This window comes from Tetrao urogallus (assembly GCF_951394365.1).
Source record: "Tetrao urogallus genome assembly, chromosome: 5".
NCBI lineage: Eukaryota > Metazoa > Chordata > Aves > Galliformes > Phasianidae > Tetrao > Tetrao urogallus.
The window spans coordinates 8,859,032-8,880,176 of NC_136818.1; the positions used below are offsets into that span (position 1 = coordinate 8,859,032).

Below are 21,145 nucleotides of genomic sequence, written 5' to 3' on the forward strand. Positions count from 1 at the left end.
GCCATTTTCTTTTTAAAACTAACCCAAATGTAACTGACTGCCAGATAATCTTTAGCACAAAAGAAGAGAAACATTCTATTACATTTGCTCGACTGTCTCCCTGGAATGAAGCTGGTGTTTAAATGACCAATGCTTTGCTTGTAAATGTTACCTGATATTTCTACACACTCACATCAGCCATGAGATCTGATTTTCCTCCTATTCTATGTCTGGCATAAGTCAAACATTTCTCAGTCTGCAACAACTTCATCACAGTATGTAAACTGCATCAAGAAAATAAATATGTCAGCAGACAAATCATCGACTAGAAAATAAGATGTCATTGGAAAGTACATCATTTTAAACAGCTTCCTGTTCAAACAGGATTGATGCTGATGCCTAATCAATATAATCTGACAATGCTGGCATGGTACTTTTCCTCTCCGTTCAGATGCACCTGAACTGATACACACTCATATCAACTGTTTCTTTTAAGAACAGTTTATTTTGCTAAACTTCTTTATTTCATTAGCCTGCTTTGTTCTAATTAGATACATCACTTCTAAAGGAAATCTTAGATATGTTTTCAACTCAGAACACAATTTTTACTTGATTTTGAAAGCCACATGTTTTGAGTGAATTAAAACAACAAAATTGCCCTAAAACAACCAGTTATGTAATTTTATATTGCAAACTGTCATTTGAGCAGAATCAAAGAGCTTATGGGTCGAAAGCTCATGATTCAGAACACTGTTCATTTATAGCGAGGAGATACTACAGAAATAGACGTTGCATGAGACCCAGTTACTGTGGGATAAAAAAAGCTAAATGCAAATTTTAAGCAAAAACTGTGATACAAGATGCAACACTATAGCTTTTACCTGAACATTTCCAGATCAGTTGATGACAGCACAAAGAAGCTAGAGTGAAAAAGCACTAAGGAGGTCACAGCAGAAGCAAACTGGTGCACAAAGCACTTTGAATTCACAGCTCTTCTAGTTACTCTTGCATGGAGAGAATGGATTTTCACTGTGGGGAGTTTTGTTCCTGCTCTCTGGAGATAGGGGAAGTAATGGGAAAAACAAAACCAAGAGCTTTTAGAAGAACACAGTAGGAGCACGAGAACCAAAGGACCTCAGCATAGGCAGGAGTCCTACACGGGTTCTAGCTCACACCACACACAGCACAGTATGCAGAGCTGCAAACTGGCAGCCAAGGCTGACAGCACTGATGAAATGAGAGCAGAACGTCTGACCTTTGTCTTCAACCTTTGGATTCTTGACACAACACTCAACACACCATACACTTTCCTTGGCAATGCTCCTCACGCAAATTAGTTCTATTATCAATATTTGGAAGAGCCAAGATGCAAATTGTCCAGAAGCACCTCCACAGTTAGCTATCTGTAACAAACAGGTAACGATGCCTCTTCTAAAAGGCAATGTGGAACCTTTGGTGTGTGCTACAACCAGATCTGTGCAAACAAATCCTCCAGCACTGCTCTTTGTTACAGGGACCCAAATACCTCTACTTTTGAGCTGAACCCATCTTAGGCTTGAAGTTGCACATTTTATTTAAAATCCAAGGCAGAGAATGTTAATTTCAAGCTTCACACAATGATTTATTTTCATGGACAAATTGTGCAACTCTGCAACAAGAGTTCATCATCTGACTACTTTCTACTGCTGCTGTACTACATTAGCACATTAAAATAATGAAGTTCAAACATTCATATCTTCAACTGGGGCTCTGTGGCTTCAAGCAGCTGAAGAACAAACGCTGCCATTAACCCAGACCTTACCCCTCCAACAGGCACCAACTATATTAACAATGTTACTCAATCATGAGGTCATTGTGAGAACGAGCGAGTCTCAGCGGATTCCATTACAAAGCAAAATTGGGGGATTTTCATAGGATATTATTTAAGATACAAAATTAAAATCTCTCATTAAGTTATCTCCACAGCTCATTTAATTTACTGGGCTTAAGAATTTTTTAAAGGTTATTTTAGGTTAATTACATTTTACATTCCTTTATGACAGATCTGGAACTCAGTACTTTTTCAACCCTCTGTTATAAACATTTTCCCCTTGCCAGTAACTTAAAGTAACTTAAAGTAACTCTGGCACACACTGTTGCATACCAGCAATACCGTCTCAACACGACACCATTTTACACTCATGATGTACACAGAATCTCTTTTTATTTTTACCCCCAATGGAAACTTGGTCTCTGCAATAAATAACAAAAGCAAGAAGCACCTCTGTCAGTCATTCCACATTATTTGCTGGTCAGGCAGCTCAGGTAGACTGCTTTGTTTCAGACACAGTGTCAGCCAGCAAAGGGAAGAGCTACAGGTCCTGCCTTCAAATCAAGCTTGCTAGCGTGACAGCTTTCTGCCTGCATGCACATCTTCTCACACAGAAGGACTTTGCAGTTCCCGCCTTTGAAGAGTTGAGGCCCACAGAAATGCCCGGATTGGCAACAGCGGTAGAAGACCTGAAAAAGACCAAGGTGTTTCCTGCTTTCAACAACTGATTTCTGAATCTAAGCAATAACTGTAACAGAATCAGAAATGAGTGATGCAGGTACACTACATAGAAAGCCCTGTCCGTCTGAGTTCTCCAAGCATTATTAACCTGAGCTTCATAGGAAGTCTGTGAGTTACAATTTATTCCCAGCGTTACTGACGACCAAATGATTTAAGCTCCCTGTATCCTAGGTTATCAAAGGTCAGGTATCAGAACAGTTGCATAAGTCTCAGACTTTGGTGCTCTGCTTCAGCTGCAAGGCCAAACCAATCTCTGCCAAGAGATATCACCTCTTCCCCTCCAGTAATTACAAGGCAGACAGGGCTGCAGATCAACTCTTGGGCAAGATTCTGAGCTACAGCTGGGCAGAGGTGAGGCAGAGAAACAACCACACTCCATGCTCCTCAAAGCAGTCAGATGAGCCCTCACTGTGCTTCTGGAGCTGGAACTGTTTGCTTCGGACAGCACTGCACAACCTGGAGAAACTAAAATAAGACACTGGAGCAAAACACGCTGAACAAAAAAGTGGCAGCCAAACACAGCAGATTATGCTCCTTTTTACAGCATTTCCAAAGCTTTTTTTTTTTTTTTTTTTTTTTTTTTTTTTTTTAAGTCAAGGACTGAGGGGGCTTTTATCAACATCTTCAAGCTCAAAACCATTTGCATTACTGGAACGAAGCACTTTGAAACTCAGACAACCAAACTATTCCATGCTTGAAGACAGACCCTTCTATCCCCTACCACACCCTAGGAAACAGTTACCAGATAGAAAAGGTAGTTATATTAAAACACTAAATGCAGACAGCTCACTCACACTCTTTCCATAGCAATATCTACTTAAAACAAAAACAAAAAAATCACCAAAATACACAAAGCTACTTCAGAATATTTTAAATTTAAGAAGAGATTCTTGCTGCTTGCGCTGCTATGTTCTTGCGTAAAGGTCAGAAAGAATCACGTAACACTTCTGGAACAAGGCACCATTCCAGTGACAAGTATATTCAAAATGGTCTGAATTACTCCCTGTATTTTGTCTCAAGCCCCCCAGAGCTCTGCAAACAACAAAGCACATTTTCCACACACGCTACAGCAGTTTCTCACTTCACACCTACAATGGCGCTGCTGTCAGGAGCGGAACTGGCTGCGTGTGCCAAAAATCAATTCAACATATTCATAGACAAAAAGTAACACACAGCATCTGAAGATAATGAGAACTGCAATCATTCAAACTGACAGTCCAGTGCCTAACAATTATCACAAGGCAAGTTTTATGAATTCATAGTTTCCTATGATGCCAAGCCTCAGGTTACACAGAAGAGCGTTCAAATTTTTCTTTCGAGTATGAAGATCTCCTTTGAGCCAACGAGTTCACTCCAAAATGAAATTCACTTAACTGAACTGAGTAAAAAATAAAAAAAGCTGACCTGAAAAGACTGAAGTTTCTTCACAGTGAGATGTGTGCACTGTACATTAAGTTTAACTTTGGTTCAGAATTTATCGCAATTATTTGCTGTTTTTTTACTCAGATGCACATGAGTTCTTTAGAATGACATTTACTGGTGAAAAACCTATCAGGATTATCAGTTCTGAATGCCACTGTGAAGCACACGTTCCTGAATCGGTCATGAAAATATGCAGAATTATAGCAGATACGCGCTTTAGTTTTCCCACCAGGGCTGCCTTAAAGCTGTGACAAAGATAAATCTCCACAAGCATTCTAAGCGCTGCCCAGTGCTCTGAATTCTTAAGTATGTTCAAAAAAGCTCTTCTGCAATTTGCTCGTAGTATTGTCTGCTCCTCTGCATTATCAGATTCAAGTTTCTTGTCCTCGCTTTGAGTCTTACCATTCAGTTCATCACAATACGTTCAACCCCTCCCTAGCTGGAACTTCCTCCCCACTTCTCCCTCAAATCCAGTTCCTTCAAACCAAGAAACAAGCTTAGACATTGCTTTAGTTCCTCAAGCAACATTTACCTTCTATCTCACCTCCTCACAGCCACATCTGCCAACGTTTACAAAACTTACCCTCTCTCAATTACTCATCAGAGACTTCACAGTGTAAGCAAATGCAAATTTTTCATTAGTATCCATAAACTCAGTCTTAACATGACCTTAATTTGGAAACCCACTTACTTCCAATCTCACATTTTTACATTTTCCCCCTCAACTACCATTTTAAAATGCAATTCCCATGAATTCACAAAGTAAAAAAAATATCCATGCATTCATATAACCATGGGTTTCTGCTACCTTCCACTTTGCCAACAATATAAAACTTAAATCCCACTTCTGCAATCAAGTGTTGAAAGTTCTTTACTCCTTAGATCAAGTATGCAGTTTCATGAGCTGTAAACGTGAATGAGCATTTTTCATTCAGAAGTTTCTCAAATGTGTTCTGCAAGAATTTTCTTTTGAAACAGTATAAAAAGATGGAACTTCACGTCACATTGCACTTTGCCAGGATTTATCAGTTGCTAGCCTTTATAGTGATATTGCAGCAACAGGAGCTACAGTACACTGGAAAACAGCTACTGCACTTCTTTAGATAACAATGATGTCATTTTGTGCTGAAAAGTGCAGCTCACTGTGATGAGATGGAACCTCCAGCACTTCAGCACCACCTAGCAGTTCACACGCCAAAACACAGCCTGGCAATGCAGATTCTGACCCAAAAAAATACACAAAAAACAATGACTTACGTAATTACAAAATAAAAACATCTTATCTTGTTCTTACCTGTCCCAACCACCAATTTTCTGGTAACAGAAAAACAACACTGCAAGCCATGGTATTTTGAAATACAAAACTAATTCATACTACAGCCAAAATATATATATATACAGAAAAGCCAGATTACTAGCAAGTAGTTACTGCTGAACACAATCCCATGAATAACATTGCAGTGCTTCAGTATCACCAACACTTACCAGCATCCCTAAGAACATTTTAGCAATAGTTTCTTAAATCTTGGGGTTTAATTTCTTTTATTTGCCACATGCCCACCAGCAGATGGCAGAACAGGACTAAAAAACCTCACGAGGCTTTATAGATATTAACAATTGGTTTCAGTCTTAAAATGAATTTAATGGGAATTATTTAAAACACCTTAAAGGAGTTTAAAAAAAAAAAAAAATCTAGAAAATCAACATTGAATATTCTCTCCTCCATCTACTGGGCTTACTTCATCTTGGACACCAACGTTAACATGCCATGGGGCGAAGTCCCAGTTACCTCATTGCCAGCAGAACTCCTCACTGCCCTGAGGACCATTTGGCCCCTTCCACTGAGTACTGCCAAATCCACAAGGCTTTCAGTAAGTGAGCCTTCAGAACAGACACAGCTGAGAGCATCACAGGCTCAGTGGTATTCAACACAGGAAGTTCTCTGGTGTAACACCAAGTCCTTGCATGTGAGACTTTCTGTCCTCCAGATTCAAAATCCGAGAGGCTTTTATTTTGATAAATTACTCCTTAACGAACAAAACGGGGGAAGGCAAAATGACACACTACAACAGCATGGAAAACACAACTGCATCATTTTGTTGATCAGTTTCCCTGTTCAAGGGGCACAGGAAACTTCAGTTGTGTGCAGGGAGAAGTTTAGAAAACCACAGTTTGTAAGAGGAGGAGAAAAAGGCCCAACATTTTTCAGGGAAGTATCACATTTTCCAATGACAGGCTTCTCTCAAGTGTTTTCTCATCACCACAGTTGGCAAAAGTAACACGTGTGGTTTCTTATTCTTGGAACATCTCTAATTTTTCCAAGCACCAGACTGTGAGCAATGCATGAAAGATGTCCCTTCCAACTTGGGATATTCTGTGATTCTATGACTGTAATTCATGGTAGCACACTATCAGATTCCTTTACAAGTGCTTGAGCTGCTCTCTAATAAGATGTTGGTAGGCAAGGGTGCAGAAACCACACGTCAGAAAAGCCTTTCTCATCACAACTGTCAATATCTATTTGACATTAGTGTGGTGCATCAGCTGAGCAGCACATCCAGAGGTGACACACTGCAGCAGGTTGCCCAAGGAGGCTGTGGATGCCCCATCCTGGAGGCATTCAAGGCCAGGCTGGATGTGGCTCTGGGCAGCCTGGCCTGGTGGCTGGTGACCCTGCATAAGGCAGGGGGTTGAAACTAGATGATCGCTGTGGTCCTTTTCAACCCAGGCCATTCTACAATTCCATGATCTTCAACATATAAAGGAAAGGAAACCCACCCTTTGTCCATCCACACACACACACACACAAACCCCAACTCTGGAATATTAATACCTTATGGCATTGAAATAAACTGCTTTTGGCAAAAGCCATTCATTGAGTTTTGTCAAAGTAAGTGTTTGCAATAAAGACCCTCCCAATCTGTCCTCATAGTACTGTCCTCTCAAACTTTATTCTTTCTGAAATTAGTAGATCTTGATGCTTTTTATGCTTTTCTTCATAAGGGAATGCATCCTTATTTCCAGTGATTCTCTGTCAACCTAAGCATAGGCCAAGTTCAAACTCCTTTCAAGGCACAATGTCTTCAAGCCAAAATTTCAGACAAATGAATCCCCAAACTATTTTCCACATTATCTGTTTCATATATACACACTTTATACACATTTTCCAACCCATCACCATTCTTCCGTTTGGTTTTTACTGCATCTGGGTCTTGAGAGCAGACAATGCCCAAGCATTCTCTCCCTCCCTCCATTTACTTCCTTGGATATCTCAGGGATTTAAAAGTCTTAAATAAGGAATAAAAATCACAGAATGTTCCCCACCAAATGTCATTCTACTACAATGAGAGCCATCTGTCTTCTAGTAGTGATGAGCTTTGAAGGTCATCCTCCAAAGTCCTCACCCACATACTTACAAGGCACAGAGATACATTCATCATCTGTCACTCCACAGCACCAATGCTCAGCATTCGGTCTCTGCAGGCTTCCTTCAATCAAGAATCAACTATGCTGTGCAGACACATTGATCCAGACCATCACACATGCAAAGAGCTGGAAGATTCTAACAATAAATTGTGCTTACAAAATTTAGCATGTTAAAATGTGATTTCCAGTTCTTGAGCTGTTGCTAATAAGTAATCCAGCTACCACTCTTGTTTCTGAAGTTGCAAACTATTTCCATAGCTACTATCTTTAATTCATTGTTCCACTTAGCAAATACTTTAAATTTGAAGAAAATGCAATTGAAACACAGCCAACAATGTGTTGGATTATTAGTGCTTAGAAGAAAAATCAAAAAATGCTACTGCGTGCCAGCAAAGCCATTTAGCAAAGGAAAACTGATATCTACAGGGCTATGAAGCGGGGACGCAACGCACACAGCTTTGAGCACTGTGCATTCCCAGTACCGCACTCCCAGTTTCTCCCTAGCATCCATCTATTGTATTAGTAACAAATAATAAGAGAATTAAATGCTCCAACAATCAGGGCTGGCACATTAAAATGACACTCTGCATTACTGAACCTATTCATCTCCTAATAGAGCTATTCTTCTAAGAAGATTAATTATACTGGCAAGAAACCTTTTGCTGTTCTAATTTGTGAAACATACTTCAATACCACAAGCATATTAAAAGAGCTGCAAACATACAAGCAGCACCAAAATCCCAGGACTCGCTGCATTTAATTAGGAGTTCATCTTATGATCAGCTCTTTATTCATTGCTTCAGAAGCCCATTCCATACAAAAAAAAATTCAAGGCTTAATTAACTACAACTGTAATTAACATACAGCCCACCATAAAGTATACAGAACTAGGAAAATGGCTGCAGACTTCAGTTCCTAGCAGTAACACAGAGGGACAAACACTGGATTTATAGCTGAATTTGTCTGCTTTCATTAGATTATTATTTTAAAATAAATCATGGACACTGTGTATCATATCAGAGCATTTGATGGACAGCACAAACTCTGCCATGGTAAACTGAGAATACAACTTACTAATATGCAGCATTCAATGCAAACACATCTGCAGCTCACTGAGTTGTGCAGAGCTGTTAAATAACAACATACTACTCCAAATTATACAAATGAGAACAGAGCTTTGTTTTAAAGCACAGCTATTTTCATTAACTTGAGCTATAAAGCTTCAAGGCATTTGCCTACCACTAGAGAACAAGTCTGTGCTTTAATGCGTTGTTTTTTTCATCCTTAAGTCCCCATCAGAGAAATACTTCGATGTTCATGTGAGAATTTGTATTTTCTATTCGTACAGTGCAATAAGGACCACTGCTAAGAACAGATATTTGAGGCAGACTGATAGAACAGTACCTACTGACAGGCACCAAACTAAAACGTAATACAACTAAATCAAATCAGCACAGTAGCTCATCTAAAAAAAGCTAAGTGCTAATATGTCACTGTAAAATCAAAATTAGTTTTAAGCAACACAAATGCATGGCTTTTTTAATTGTAAAGATTTAAGTTTCTTTTCAAACCCACGGTTTGAAGTGAAAACTGCCTAGGATTCCCCCCAAAAGTTTGAGGGGTCACAGTCTTAGGGCTAAATATGAGGTACACCCTTTTACTTAAGGAATCGTTGCTTCTCAACAGTCTTACAGAATAAGAGACATTTACCAAATTACTTACACAGCCCTGGAAGGCAGTGCAACTGACAGACCATTTCTTCATTTCAGTAACACTTGTTAAACAGACAAGGCATGGAAATTCAACAGAAAAAGCTTCTAGCTTTGCTTTACATTTAATGTTTATCAACACCTCATGTTGTATATATGACTGCTCACAAGAAGCTGACTGATGCCTTTTCCTATTCCTGTGCTTTTCTTCTCACACTTCAGAATGTAAAATAAATAGAGGAAATAAGGAACATCTGAAAACAAAAGTTATGTTGCTTTTGGTTTGCAGCGAAATCATGACTACAACCAGTTGAATTTCCTTCCCACACAGAATGCTCTGCTCTTAGAGAATGCTAATTGAACAGATGTAGCTTTCTTCAGCATTCTTCATTTCTACCAAACGCCTTTGACAGAAACCATGCAGCAAAGCAGATGTCAGCTCCAGATCTCCCATTCCATGGACAGTTATCCCTTGCAGCTTCAGCCCCCTAGCTGCTCTCCAGGGAAATAAATCAAGGCAGCTACTCAGAAAGCTGTTTCCCAATTAAAGCTGTTTTAAACGGTCAGGTTCTCATGCTCCCATCTCTCTTTCAGGAATCAGACAGCTTAAGAAGCATCAAGAAGGAGATTCCTCACAAAGAAGTTATTCTTCACACATACATTTTTTCCCTTTCCAGCTTTTTGTCAAAAAAAAAAAAAGGTGAATATACTCTCTCTGTAATTCACCTCCAACCTAAAAAAGCGTACATAACATGAATGAGACAGTCATTCATAAAGAGAGGGAGGTAAATAAAGCAAAGCACGGGATCACACTACTTTTGATTTACAACACAAAATCATCAAGTCTGCGCAGCCTTACTCACCAGACCAGCAGTAAGTGAAGGAGCAGACTGTCCCAGAGACTGGTTTCTCATGCGGACCAGGTTAGAGGTGTCTCCAGGCGGCTGCCAGATCGTCTGTCCCACTCCACTGTGGACACTATTCGATAAGGGAAGCAGCTGCTTTCCTTTAGAAACAAAAGCAAAATACCATCAACTTGCTCTCAAAAAAATTTCCAATTCCACGATACAATGCAGAAAGCAAATACTGCATGTGGAAAACAATCAGTAACTAGAAAATGGATTCAAAGTTTCAATAAGCTAGAACTCGTAAAACAACGTTACCTGTGAGCTCATTACCTCTGCTAGTATTTTTTTTTAGTTTACTTTCATTGTTAGGCAATGGGCAAATTCAAAACCTTTTAGAAACAGACTTCTATCTTTTATGCCTTTCTATACTTCACGCAGCTTAAAAAGGAAACATCATTTGCTGCCAGTTCAACATTTTGCTGCCCTACAGAGAGAATGCTCACACTGCAAAGTCCTTTAAATGCAACTTTAAAAAAATCTGAAGACAATATATTCATAATTTAAAATATTACCTCTCCTAGATAACCTAGCCAACCAGACAACCCTGCTTTCCCCACCACAGCAACATTCAGCAGCAGATTTCATTCAGCTGTGAACAGAAATCAGTGTATATTTAATCACTGTTTCATTGTGGATCAGGGATCAATATTTTCTAACAGAAAATTCATCGGTCAGCAGCATCACATCATCCCAAAAGCAAAACGTTCTGTCACTTTCCCAAGCCTCCTTTACATCTGATTAACAGGAGATGCTTATCTCCCATGCTGTGCACACAGCAGAAGAGCAGCTCCTATCTCAAGAGGCTCACATCATTGCACCTTGCTGCAGGAAGTACAGGAATCAATTAAAAGGATCTGCTCAGTGTATTTTCTCTAGTCAATATAACTGTGTTTTTAAAAGCAACAAACAGTAAATTTCCAGAACAAGAGAGAAGCAAAGTCAAAGTCCTGACTGCACCAAGCCTGAAGCGTCCTCTTACATGCAGTGTTACTCACAATAGGAAGACAGAGACTAGTGGTTAAAACACAAGTGAAAAAGTATTTAAATTGGGTTTCCATTCTTAGCTTCCAAATGACTTCCTCTGTAACTCTGGTCAGTCAGACTCTGCTTCAGTTTTACAGTCTGCAAAATTTTCCTTAAAATTGAGATTGGCAGACTAAATTAATGTCTATTTGCACAGCCCAGAGATGAAACGTGGGCTGTTGATAGTACACTACCTTAGACATCATCTCCCACACTAAAACAGCGCATGACATTTTAGAGGCACTTATTCACACAGGGGAAAAAGACAGACTGATTCCCCGCCCCCTCCCTCCCAGGCCCGGTGAACAGGGCTGCATCTGACACATGATCACATGCTCAGGTTCTCCGGGAGGAATCGCAGGGGGCCGTAAGGCATTTGTTGCACTCAGTAGCAGGAAGAAGCCTCCACCTTTAATCACACCTACTGCAGAAACCCCCCTTTGCAGCAGGCTATTTTTCTGCAAATACTTCACCTGGCCTTAGAATTAAATACAAAATATTACATTCACTAATTAAAGCTGCTACAATATTTGGAGAACTCAGTGTGGTTATCCACAATTCCATGGGGGGGGTGTGATTTTTCTGTTGTAATTTTGTTTATGTTATTTTTCTGTAAGAACTACAAGCAATGCACCAAGTACACATTAATGGAATGAATCACAGCGTGAGATGAAAAGCCCCAATGCCAGTTAGCAGACACAGCTTATTGGCACCTCACTCTCAGTCCCATTCAAAGCTGCTTACAGCTGCAGACGTGGTTTGTATAGCTTGCTCATTTTCAAGACTACATGTAAATACAACACCTACTGTTGTCTGCAGAGCTGTAGAACTACAGAAACACACATTGCTGTATTTATCTCAGTAAAGCACTAGCAAAGATACCTTACTACAGCAATTCTAGGCATGGAATTACCTAACTATTCAAAATGCTGGTGCACGAGAACTAGATTAACCTTTAATTCTCTGTAAGACACAGCTGTCAATATTCCTTTTTAGTTCCACAAAGCAGCTAGCATTTAAACAAAACAGAACCTTTTCCAGGAAATCAAGGAGCCACCAACTGCACAGCCTGAATTCAAGACAACAGATCTCCACTGAGAGGCAAACTGAACCATGCAGTTTGCATGCACAATCTTCTGTCATCTACAGTCACTATTATTTCTCTGAAATCTGTTTCTTTCATTAAAGTAGAATTGTTTTCAGGATGGAGTTTGATGCTAAAGCCTTTTCCTACCATGCCTCAAATCCTATATACGTTCCCAACCTGCATTTAAAATATCTGTCTAAACATGGCAACACTGAGAACTACTGCTGATAGGTGGACAGTGGGACTGGATGATCTTGTCAGTCTTTTCCTCCAACTTGGTGATTCTATGATCTACACTTCATTTACCCAATGGAGTCAAAATACTCTGAATGGAGCTTTTTTCTCCCTCCTGTATCAGGTTATAGCGGACTGAAAAGTCACTAAGATGCAGCAACAAGTTATGGAAGATGTTACAATTTCAGACTGAAGATTTACAGAGCATTATATCCAAACAGAAGAATACCCTCCTCATTTTCCCGTTTCCTCCTGTTTGCTTTCCCTGGCATACTTCTGTTCAAGAGAAAAAAAAAAAGACCACTACTATCTTCAGCCATTGTACTCAGCCAACAGTTACGTAGTTTAACCTCAAACATCAGTGTGTTTATCTTTTTCCAGGTAAAGGAAGGAGAGAATAAGACCGGTTGTATTTTCAACTGTTTAAGTCAAGCCCACACTGCTGCCAAAATGAAATGTTCGCTTTCTTCCTCCCCCTCCCACCTGAGAGTTTCCAGCACTTCTCATTCTTGCTCTAACATGCAAATACTCAAACAGTGAGCCTAATTAGAGAGGAAACGTGCTGAAAGTTAACTGCACAGAACAACAGCATATTTAGGCAGATCAGCCATTTCATTCTAGACTGACCATGCAGGTCTTTATGGTCTCATGCCAACATCACAGACTTTAATACAAGCTTTAAACTATTGTGAAATCTTCTCCTGTCCTGTGCATTAAGTCTTTCAGAAAGAAAACTACTGAAATGTTGCTCTCCATTTTTTGACTCATTACCAGATCATGCTCACTGTGTGGTTCTACAGTAGAAATGAACTAAATTCTCTGACAGAACTGACAATTATGTTTAGAAGAGAAATCTTTACACAAACTGAAAAACTATCTTGGTTTTTCAAGCAGCATTCCTGTATTGAATCATAAATGTTTGCTTCAGAACACTTGGATTTAAAAAAAAGCCAACAATTTGAACATGCTATAGAACTCAGGTTCCTCGTAAGAAACAACACAGAAAAGTAGGTAAGTTTACAGTCAGTGGTGACTTTAAAAAAGACAAGAACGTATCATTGTGCTGCCTGAAGCTCCAACTAGTCCTTTAATTTTGCACATCAAGTTTTAGCTTTTAACTTTTCACTCTGGACAACCTACAGAATTTCACTCCAAATCCACTCTTTTCCTCTCTTTTCTAAGGTTTCTTTCTGCATTTTTCTCATATATAAAATCTTGTATGCCTTCCCAACAAGAAACCATCTCTAGTTTAAAAGAAATAACATAGGAGTATCTCTTAATTCTGATGAATTGTCACGTGGTTCCTACCAATTGCCATACCTGACAAAGAACTTGCCAAACTGCCTCTGCGCAGCTTGCAGTCATCTTGGCTCAGCTGCCGATGGAGTTTAGTTTTCCCAGCAGATGAAAAGATGTCAGGATTGCTGAGCTTCCTGCAGCGTAACGGAGCGGACTCTGTTATTGGTTCCTGTACACAGAAAACAAGAAAAAGGTTGTTAGTGACAGTTCAGGTCTGTCTTCTCTGAAAGGCACTAACTGACTACAAGAGAGACCTGATGTTTACTTAAAAATGTAAGCCCCCCTCTATGTGTCACCAATCTGTGCAGAACACACATCACAAGAGCCCAGTCAAAAATGGTTCTTGAACAGCTACAGCAATTATTTCCTATTACAGGGTGTAGGAAAAGAGACAAATTCTTTTCACAGCACACAACAAACCTTCAAGCAAAACAGAAGTAAGTAACAGAAGAGCACTGAGCACAACCACAGCTTTTTCCTGCTACATTCAGTGGTTCTGGAGGTGTCACAGTAACTCTCACCGAGTACCCGAAGGAAAACGACGAGCACAGCTATCATGTATGTGCCTGCAGAGATGCACTTGGGCAGCCTCCCTTCTCTGCAGCTGTGCAGTAAGCTCTGCATATCTTAATGGATTCCTCCACTTTATTACAAATGCCTCTCATTAGCTGCTTCGAGCCAAGCTTACCCATACAAAATCTTATCTGAGGCAGAGAATAAGCTGCAAGCAGTTTCCCTATGTGATACATTACTACGTAGCTTAACATAACTTTAAATCGTGTCTTCTAAATTATGTTTAAATAAGAAAAAAAATCATCTATCACCAGTGGCTGTTAATTAAGATTTGCAGATCGCAGTCAAAAATCTATTTCTGAAGTCATTAATGCAAATCTATTCAGCCTACAATGTTATGCCTTTAACTGTCAAACGCAGACCAGGACTGCACACTCTAAAAACTTCAAGATACTTTCTGGAGAGGAAAAAAAGACACAAAGTGGCTTTATGTGAAGAAGAAAGTGTGGATTTGAAATTGAATCATTCTTAGCCTTCCCAAACCCCATCTCTTTCTAGCACAACATAACAGTAACCTCACTGTTTGCCTGGGGAACAAGAACACACCGCTCCACGTTTGCTTTAGAGGTGCACGTTTTATAGATTGAGAGCCACTGCCCTAACACCAATTCTTCCTCTGCTTACCATTAGACGTTCAGCTGCCACACTGCCTACACCGAAACAAAAATGAGACCTGGTAACAAAGTAATTCAGCTCACTTACCACCAGTTCCTCACCACCTAGCCCTATTCCTATCCTAGCACTGGTAAACTGCTTGGAAGCTGCTTTAATGTCACCTTACAGCTCCCCACACACCTCAAAGTAGACGCTTAATTTCTCATTCAGTTCTGAACTTCCCCACAGAGGCACTGAAGACCCTCATTCCCAGAAGCCAATACTTCTGCATTCACTCTACCATGTGTTTCAGCTGCACTTTGGACTAAGCAAAGTGCCTTCAAACTGTGGCCCTTGCAGCCTCCCAGCACACCTCTGAGAACCACAGAGGCCCAAGGGAGAAAGTCCTTGCTGTCAGAAAGACTATATAATTGCCAAGTATACTAAAGAAAGGGACCCCAGTCACACACTGCAGGTATATACCTCTTAAACTCATCCAGTAATCATTAAAAAAAAAAAAAAATCCAGTGTACTGTTCTCAGTTTTCAAAATGCAAAACTAAAAAGCAGCACTTTCAAACTTCAGTTTCAAAGAGACATGCATAACTTTGTCAGAAAAACAAAGAAGAGGGAAAGTCTCAACTCCACAATAGTTGTCTTTCATGAGACTGTAATTTATTTCACATATCCATCAAAATGCAGCTCTAGTATTGCAGTTCACAAATGAAGTATAGCAGTATTACAGTAACAGCCCTAATAAAGCCAACGGGGAAAAAAAAAAAAACCCACACAAGAAGTGCTCTTCCCATGTGCTTGTCCCAAAGCAAGATGTAATAGGCATGAAGGGCAAAGATCTTAGGCAACATCCCAAATCCATGGTAAGGACAAGTCTTTGCAGTGCTAACGCAGTTTGGTTTCCGTGCTTTCCGGTTACTAAACGGAGCAGTGGCTGAAGCATTCCTTATGTGGCACAAGCTGCCACAATTTTAAGGGCTCTACTTCCACTCTTGAGTTGCAAAAAAGATTTGCAGCTTCAGAAAAATCAGCAAACACCCAACAGAAACACTTCGCTCACAAAGCAAAGTGAAAAGGATTCCTTCAATTTCTTCTCAAAGGCAATAGAAAAGATGCGTACGAATTTTCTTTGGCCCTGTGGCTCTTGCCAGAAGACAGAAGTCAGGCTTGAGAAGCCCTTTCCATCCTTTAAAGGGCAGGGCTCCAGGTAAGAGCATCACAATCTTCATTTGCCAGGCTGAGATTATTCCTATCAGTTCTTTCAACAGTACACAAAGATGTTTGTTCACATAACTTGAAGCAGGAAGATACGAAGAAGAGGAAAGGATTTTCTTGAACAGTGAGGAGCCCTGCTTTCCTCACCTCAGACACTGCGCACACTTGAACAGAAACTCAGCACAGCTGTGGCACTGGAAAAGGCACACAAATCTGCTGCTGCTGCCTGACATCTCTCAGTAGGGCTGCACTGTGCTCAGCAAGGAGAATCAGACATTGCAGCAGTAGCTGTAAGACCGAAGACAAGAAACCAGATGTTTCTTCTGGCAGGTAAGAGCATGCAGCACAGCACAGATCCTTCACCTGCAAACAGCACGAGAATGCAGGAAGCGTGGCCATGCTGTGCTACTCGGTGATCAGCTTCCCTGAACCAACAGATGAAGTGCTGAATCACACAGCTGGTGAGACCCAAACAGCAGCAGGCAGACGGTAGGGCAACACACCACTGTAGGACCTGCATGGAAGCTCTAACATCACACATTACTCTGTGTTCTAATTCAGAATGTATTCTGGAAGCACATGATGTTGTATGACCATTAACCTTCCTTAAAAGTAAACCTCTAGAAGAAACGAAGAACATTTAGCTTTGACTACTGAACACACAAATCCATAGGCCAAAATGCTTTACCTAGTCACAAATGAAAGGTTTTTCATGGCCAGCAAGCACAATAGCCCAGGGTGAAATGAATTCTCACAAACTGCTGAAAGAAAGAAATGAAAAAGATGACAAGTTTGCCAAAAATACATTAATATGACCCTGTTTTGTAAGGAAGGCAAGAAATCAGTAATGCCAATCAAGTATAACTGAAGACGATTTTTTAAGCAGTAAAAATGCTACCATTAAAAACAGAGAAACTTAAAATCAGGTACTGTTTGTCATTAAATAAGAGCCAATTGATTCAGGATTGTGTGCCAGTATCTGAAAAGCATTTTCTTCTCAGCCTTTCCCCTTTGTTTTACATAATAAATGCACACGTCCTTAACAAAACTAGCAAGGATACAGCACCCTGCGCAGCAAATCCCACCATCTCCAAAGGTAAATATTTAAGCTTTATTCATTACCACTGCGATGTTTTCAGAACATCAGGGAGCTGAGTATTATTGCTGCAGTGACACAGTTACACAGCACAGCACACAGCCCTAACTGATGAGTACCTCCAGCTTCTGCCTGCACTCATCCACACTTACAGTGCAGATTACACAGGAGTGACAAGAAAAACAGCTGAAAGCAAATGGAAATGCATCACAAACTGACACTGTGAGGTACACCCTCATCTCGCTCCTCCGATGGCAAGATTTTTCCCTTGTTAACTCCTCAGGAAACAACTCCAAGGCGTGCTTGATTACAACTAATGAATTGGAAGCTTTCATGTCCTTTCACCAGGGAAGTTCAAGTTGTTAACTTTGGTGCCAAGTGCTCCCAGCTGCAGGAATGCATTCAAAGCCTTCTTAAAAAGCAGAAGTAAATATTTACAACTACGTGCACCATCACGCCCTTTTTGAAGATCATTAAGAGGCAGAATCATTTTGTTCCTAACACCACAGCCTGGAAGACAGAGTGATTTGTGATTCAGTTCTATCAGCCTGAATGTTCGGTGCTAACACGGCAATACGCAGCGCCATGATTCACACCACGCGTTTGATCCCACACCTTAGGAGCTCCGTATGAAGGATAGTGCAGTTATGGAATTCTAGGCCTCAGGTACAATATTGGCTACATTTCCAATCTCCTTCACAAAAAGAGCGGCACTTTCCAAAGGAAAAAATGATAGAAGGCTTAAGTTTCAATGCAGCTTCAAATAAAAGTCTCTGTTGGTCTGAGACAGAGCCCTTGAAAACCATCCCAACACAGAGGGGCACAGAGGAAAGAGACCAAACCCAACTGCTGCTGTGGGCCCTCTTTCAAATGAAGCTGCCTGCACAGAAAGAAGGCAGTAACTCGTGAGTAAACTTGGGCACCAGCAATTCAATTACTACAGAGGATGAGTAATGCAATTTTAAGACCTAACCTTAATTCACTGAACTTATTTAAATAATACAGACTGCATAGGGGAAAAAGTTGTATCTGCGCTGAAAACAGACCATGATTAATTTTAATGTGTTCTCATCACTAAGGAGGGGCATTGTTTACATCAGGAAAGAAAATGAAATGCTTTTTCTGGTCTGCAAGAGTCTACGCTCCAATCTCCTGGCATCACTATTGTTGCCATGAACAACCTGGAATCTTCTCACTTCTTTGCACAGATGAGAAGCACCTCAATCCACAGCAAACAGAAAAAGCACCATGCAAAGCCTTCCTGAGGAAGATCTCCCTGAAACTCAACAGCAGAGCTGCACATATGATACACGGGGGAAAAAATCATCCTTCGATTACAAGACTGTACATAAAACAACCAATAGCCTTAGAACCAAAGGAGACAGGACACTGGAACTGTGGAAATGAAGTTAACCTTCAGATTCTATGATAAACATAGCAAGTACTTAATCCTTACCTTTTCTTAATAGAAATCACATGAAACGTCAGGCAAAGATACTGATTCATAATTCTTATCAACACCTGCACACAGAAATTCAGTTTCCACAGTTGGACAAAAGCTCCTCCTCATCAAGTTCCACCCCAAAGAAACAAGAGCCAAATTTTGTTCCAAGGACAAGCTGAGTGTTTCTTCCCTTCTGCTTGAGAACAAAAACAATGCTCGATTGTCAGGTTGTGCACATCAACACGAGTCAAGTTCACGCTGAAAGCCCACAGTCAGCAGAGTCTTCAGTGCCTGCTACATTGGCAGAGCAGTGCTGTAAACAGATTCTCCCCATCCTAAAACCAAGGATCAACGCAAGGACCAAAGAACATACCAATAACTAATTGAATGCACAACTGAGATTTCACAGTCATGTATTTTTGCCATGTCTCAATGCAGGTTCAGTATCAGTCACTTGACTAATCAGCAGCCTTATCCTTTGTTCTGTGTCACTGCAGCCATCTACACCTAACTGCCTGCTGTCACTGTGTTAACTATCCAGCTCCTGGGTAGGTTCTCCCCTAAAATACTGACCTTCATTTATTTATTTGCACACTTAGCATCAGTTCTGACCACTGGGTTCAAACTTACCCAAACATCATTACACTAGGTGCTTCAATAACTTATTTTGCCTTGATACTGTTAGAAAACGATTATGGTGCTTAACACGTGACAGCACATACTGACAAAAACATTACAGCAAATGTTCCTGTAGAGATCATTCACGAAGATGTGTGTTCTGAAAACAAGTCACAAATCACGTTACAAAACCTCAAACTTCCCACAGTGCACCAGATACTTCACCACCAATGGGATCAGTGTGCTACCTGCTCCTGGAAACGTAAGCACATCATGCAATGTCTGAAAGCACTGTCTTGCTTTTACATCTCTGAAAATCCACACCAGCTAATTGTCTTCAGAAAACATTTTGTTGCTGTAACACAACAGAAAGCACAGCAATAGCAGTAAAGCAGCAAGGTCCCAGGCAGCAGCAAGTGAGGATTTGCCCAAATGCAGCAGCAGCTACGGGCACAGAAAGAAAGGAACAAAGCTGCTTACCTCCAGAAGGCCTCAAGTCCACAGGGATCTCCAGCAATCCCCCTCTGCCTTCACTGCCAGCCCTTAAATGAAGGCTGGGAAGGACTGGATCCCAGCTCCAACCCTTCCAGCTGCACTGCACACACCTGATCTCCCCTGGGTTGGCCCTGCCTTCCCTCCAGGTGCTCCATCACTGCTTCAGGCCCTGACTCTGCATTTCTGCTACAGTTGTCAATGTTTTTATTGTATACATTACAGCATATACCTACGTTATGTGCATATAGCATAACAACAAGTATTTATTATGCAATTCTAACAGCAGAAACATTTTTTTCTGGAAATAAACAGTGCATTGTATTTCCACATAAATAATGGACTCCCATTAACACTAGAGCAATTCCATAATCTTACAAGCAAGACAGCTAGATTTTTTTTTTCCAATTACTCTTGGGCTTTCAGCCTTGAGATCCCTTCCCCCACTGCACTGTAATCTGTGTTTTTAACAGAACATTTGAAACTAATTTCTTAAAGACTACTAGATTTAGGGTTCACGAGACCTCAGCTTAGTTAGATAGCCTGCTGTCACACAGAAACACAGCCTAGAGAAATAGCAAAGTAGCTAATAGCAAATAGTAAAAAGCGAGCAGGTTTTAAAGCAGGTTTCAAAGGCAATAATACAGCTAATTCAATTAAATAAGGCTTCAGATGTTTTTAATACACTGAGATAGTAGAAAGCATCAATTTCCTACAGCCAAAAAGCAACACCTGTCACCATACCCAAAAAAAGTAAGAAGTAAAAATGTGTCAGTTCTCTCTGTTCAGCTGAAACAGGTTTTTGTAGTGACTTGCAAAAAGACAGGGCATTGAGAAGCCAGGGACTCAACTTCTTCCTCCAGCAAGCAGCAGTTTGATCAGGCTTCAAACAGTACCACATCACCACAAGAAAGACACCACAGCATGACATAATCTGATGTGGAAATCAAGCAGTGTAAGACTGTATGACATAGGTGTTATTTGGTTTCTCAAAGCATACAGTCATGAATATTTCCTACACAGTCTTTCAGGCTTTTGCAGATGCCTAACCTAAGCCCTGGATCTTCTACTGCTCTGTACCAGTTCATAGTGGTGTATGATGGTAACAACAAATACTCCCACAGCAAATCCATCCCCTTCTGACAGAAGGCTTCTCCTGGCTCACTGATTTGTATGCTCCTCTCAGACAGCAAACACAGGGCACTGCTGAAGCCAGAGGCAAACCGTCAGCAATGTGAACACCTACATATTCATCATCCCTCCACTCTCACTTAGCTGTTCTAATATGCAAGATATTCGTGTGCCTAAAGCACAAGATTTGCTCTTTTTCTTCACTAGTGACGGAAAATTTAAATCTCACGTGGCCAAGCCAAATCATCTATGCAGTGATGAAACACCTACTTATATATCGATTATAGAAACATATCATAGGTTTGTCCATTAATATTTAACTTTGAGAAA

The 21,145-nt window shown here is 40.5% G+C and overlaps 1 protein-coding gene across 1 annotated transcript in view; it reads right to left on the minus strand.

Moving 5' to 3' along the window:
* The window catches only part of MAST2 (microtubule associated serine/threonine kinase 2), a gene marked incomplete at both ends in the record, with an annotated part of 161,343 nt that overhangs the window by 133,434 nt on the left and 6,764 nt on the right, over window positions 1-21,145 (minus strand). The window contains 2 exons of the mRNA XM_079535767.1: window positions 9,951-10,093; window positions 13,660-13,807. Coding sequence (XP_079391893.1) covers window positions 9,951-10,093; window positions 13,660-13,807 — 291 coding nt within the window. The remainder of the gene's footprint in view (window positions 1-9,950; window positions 10,094-13,659; window positions 13,808-21,145) is intronic.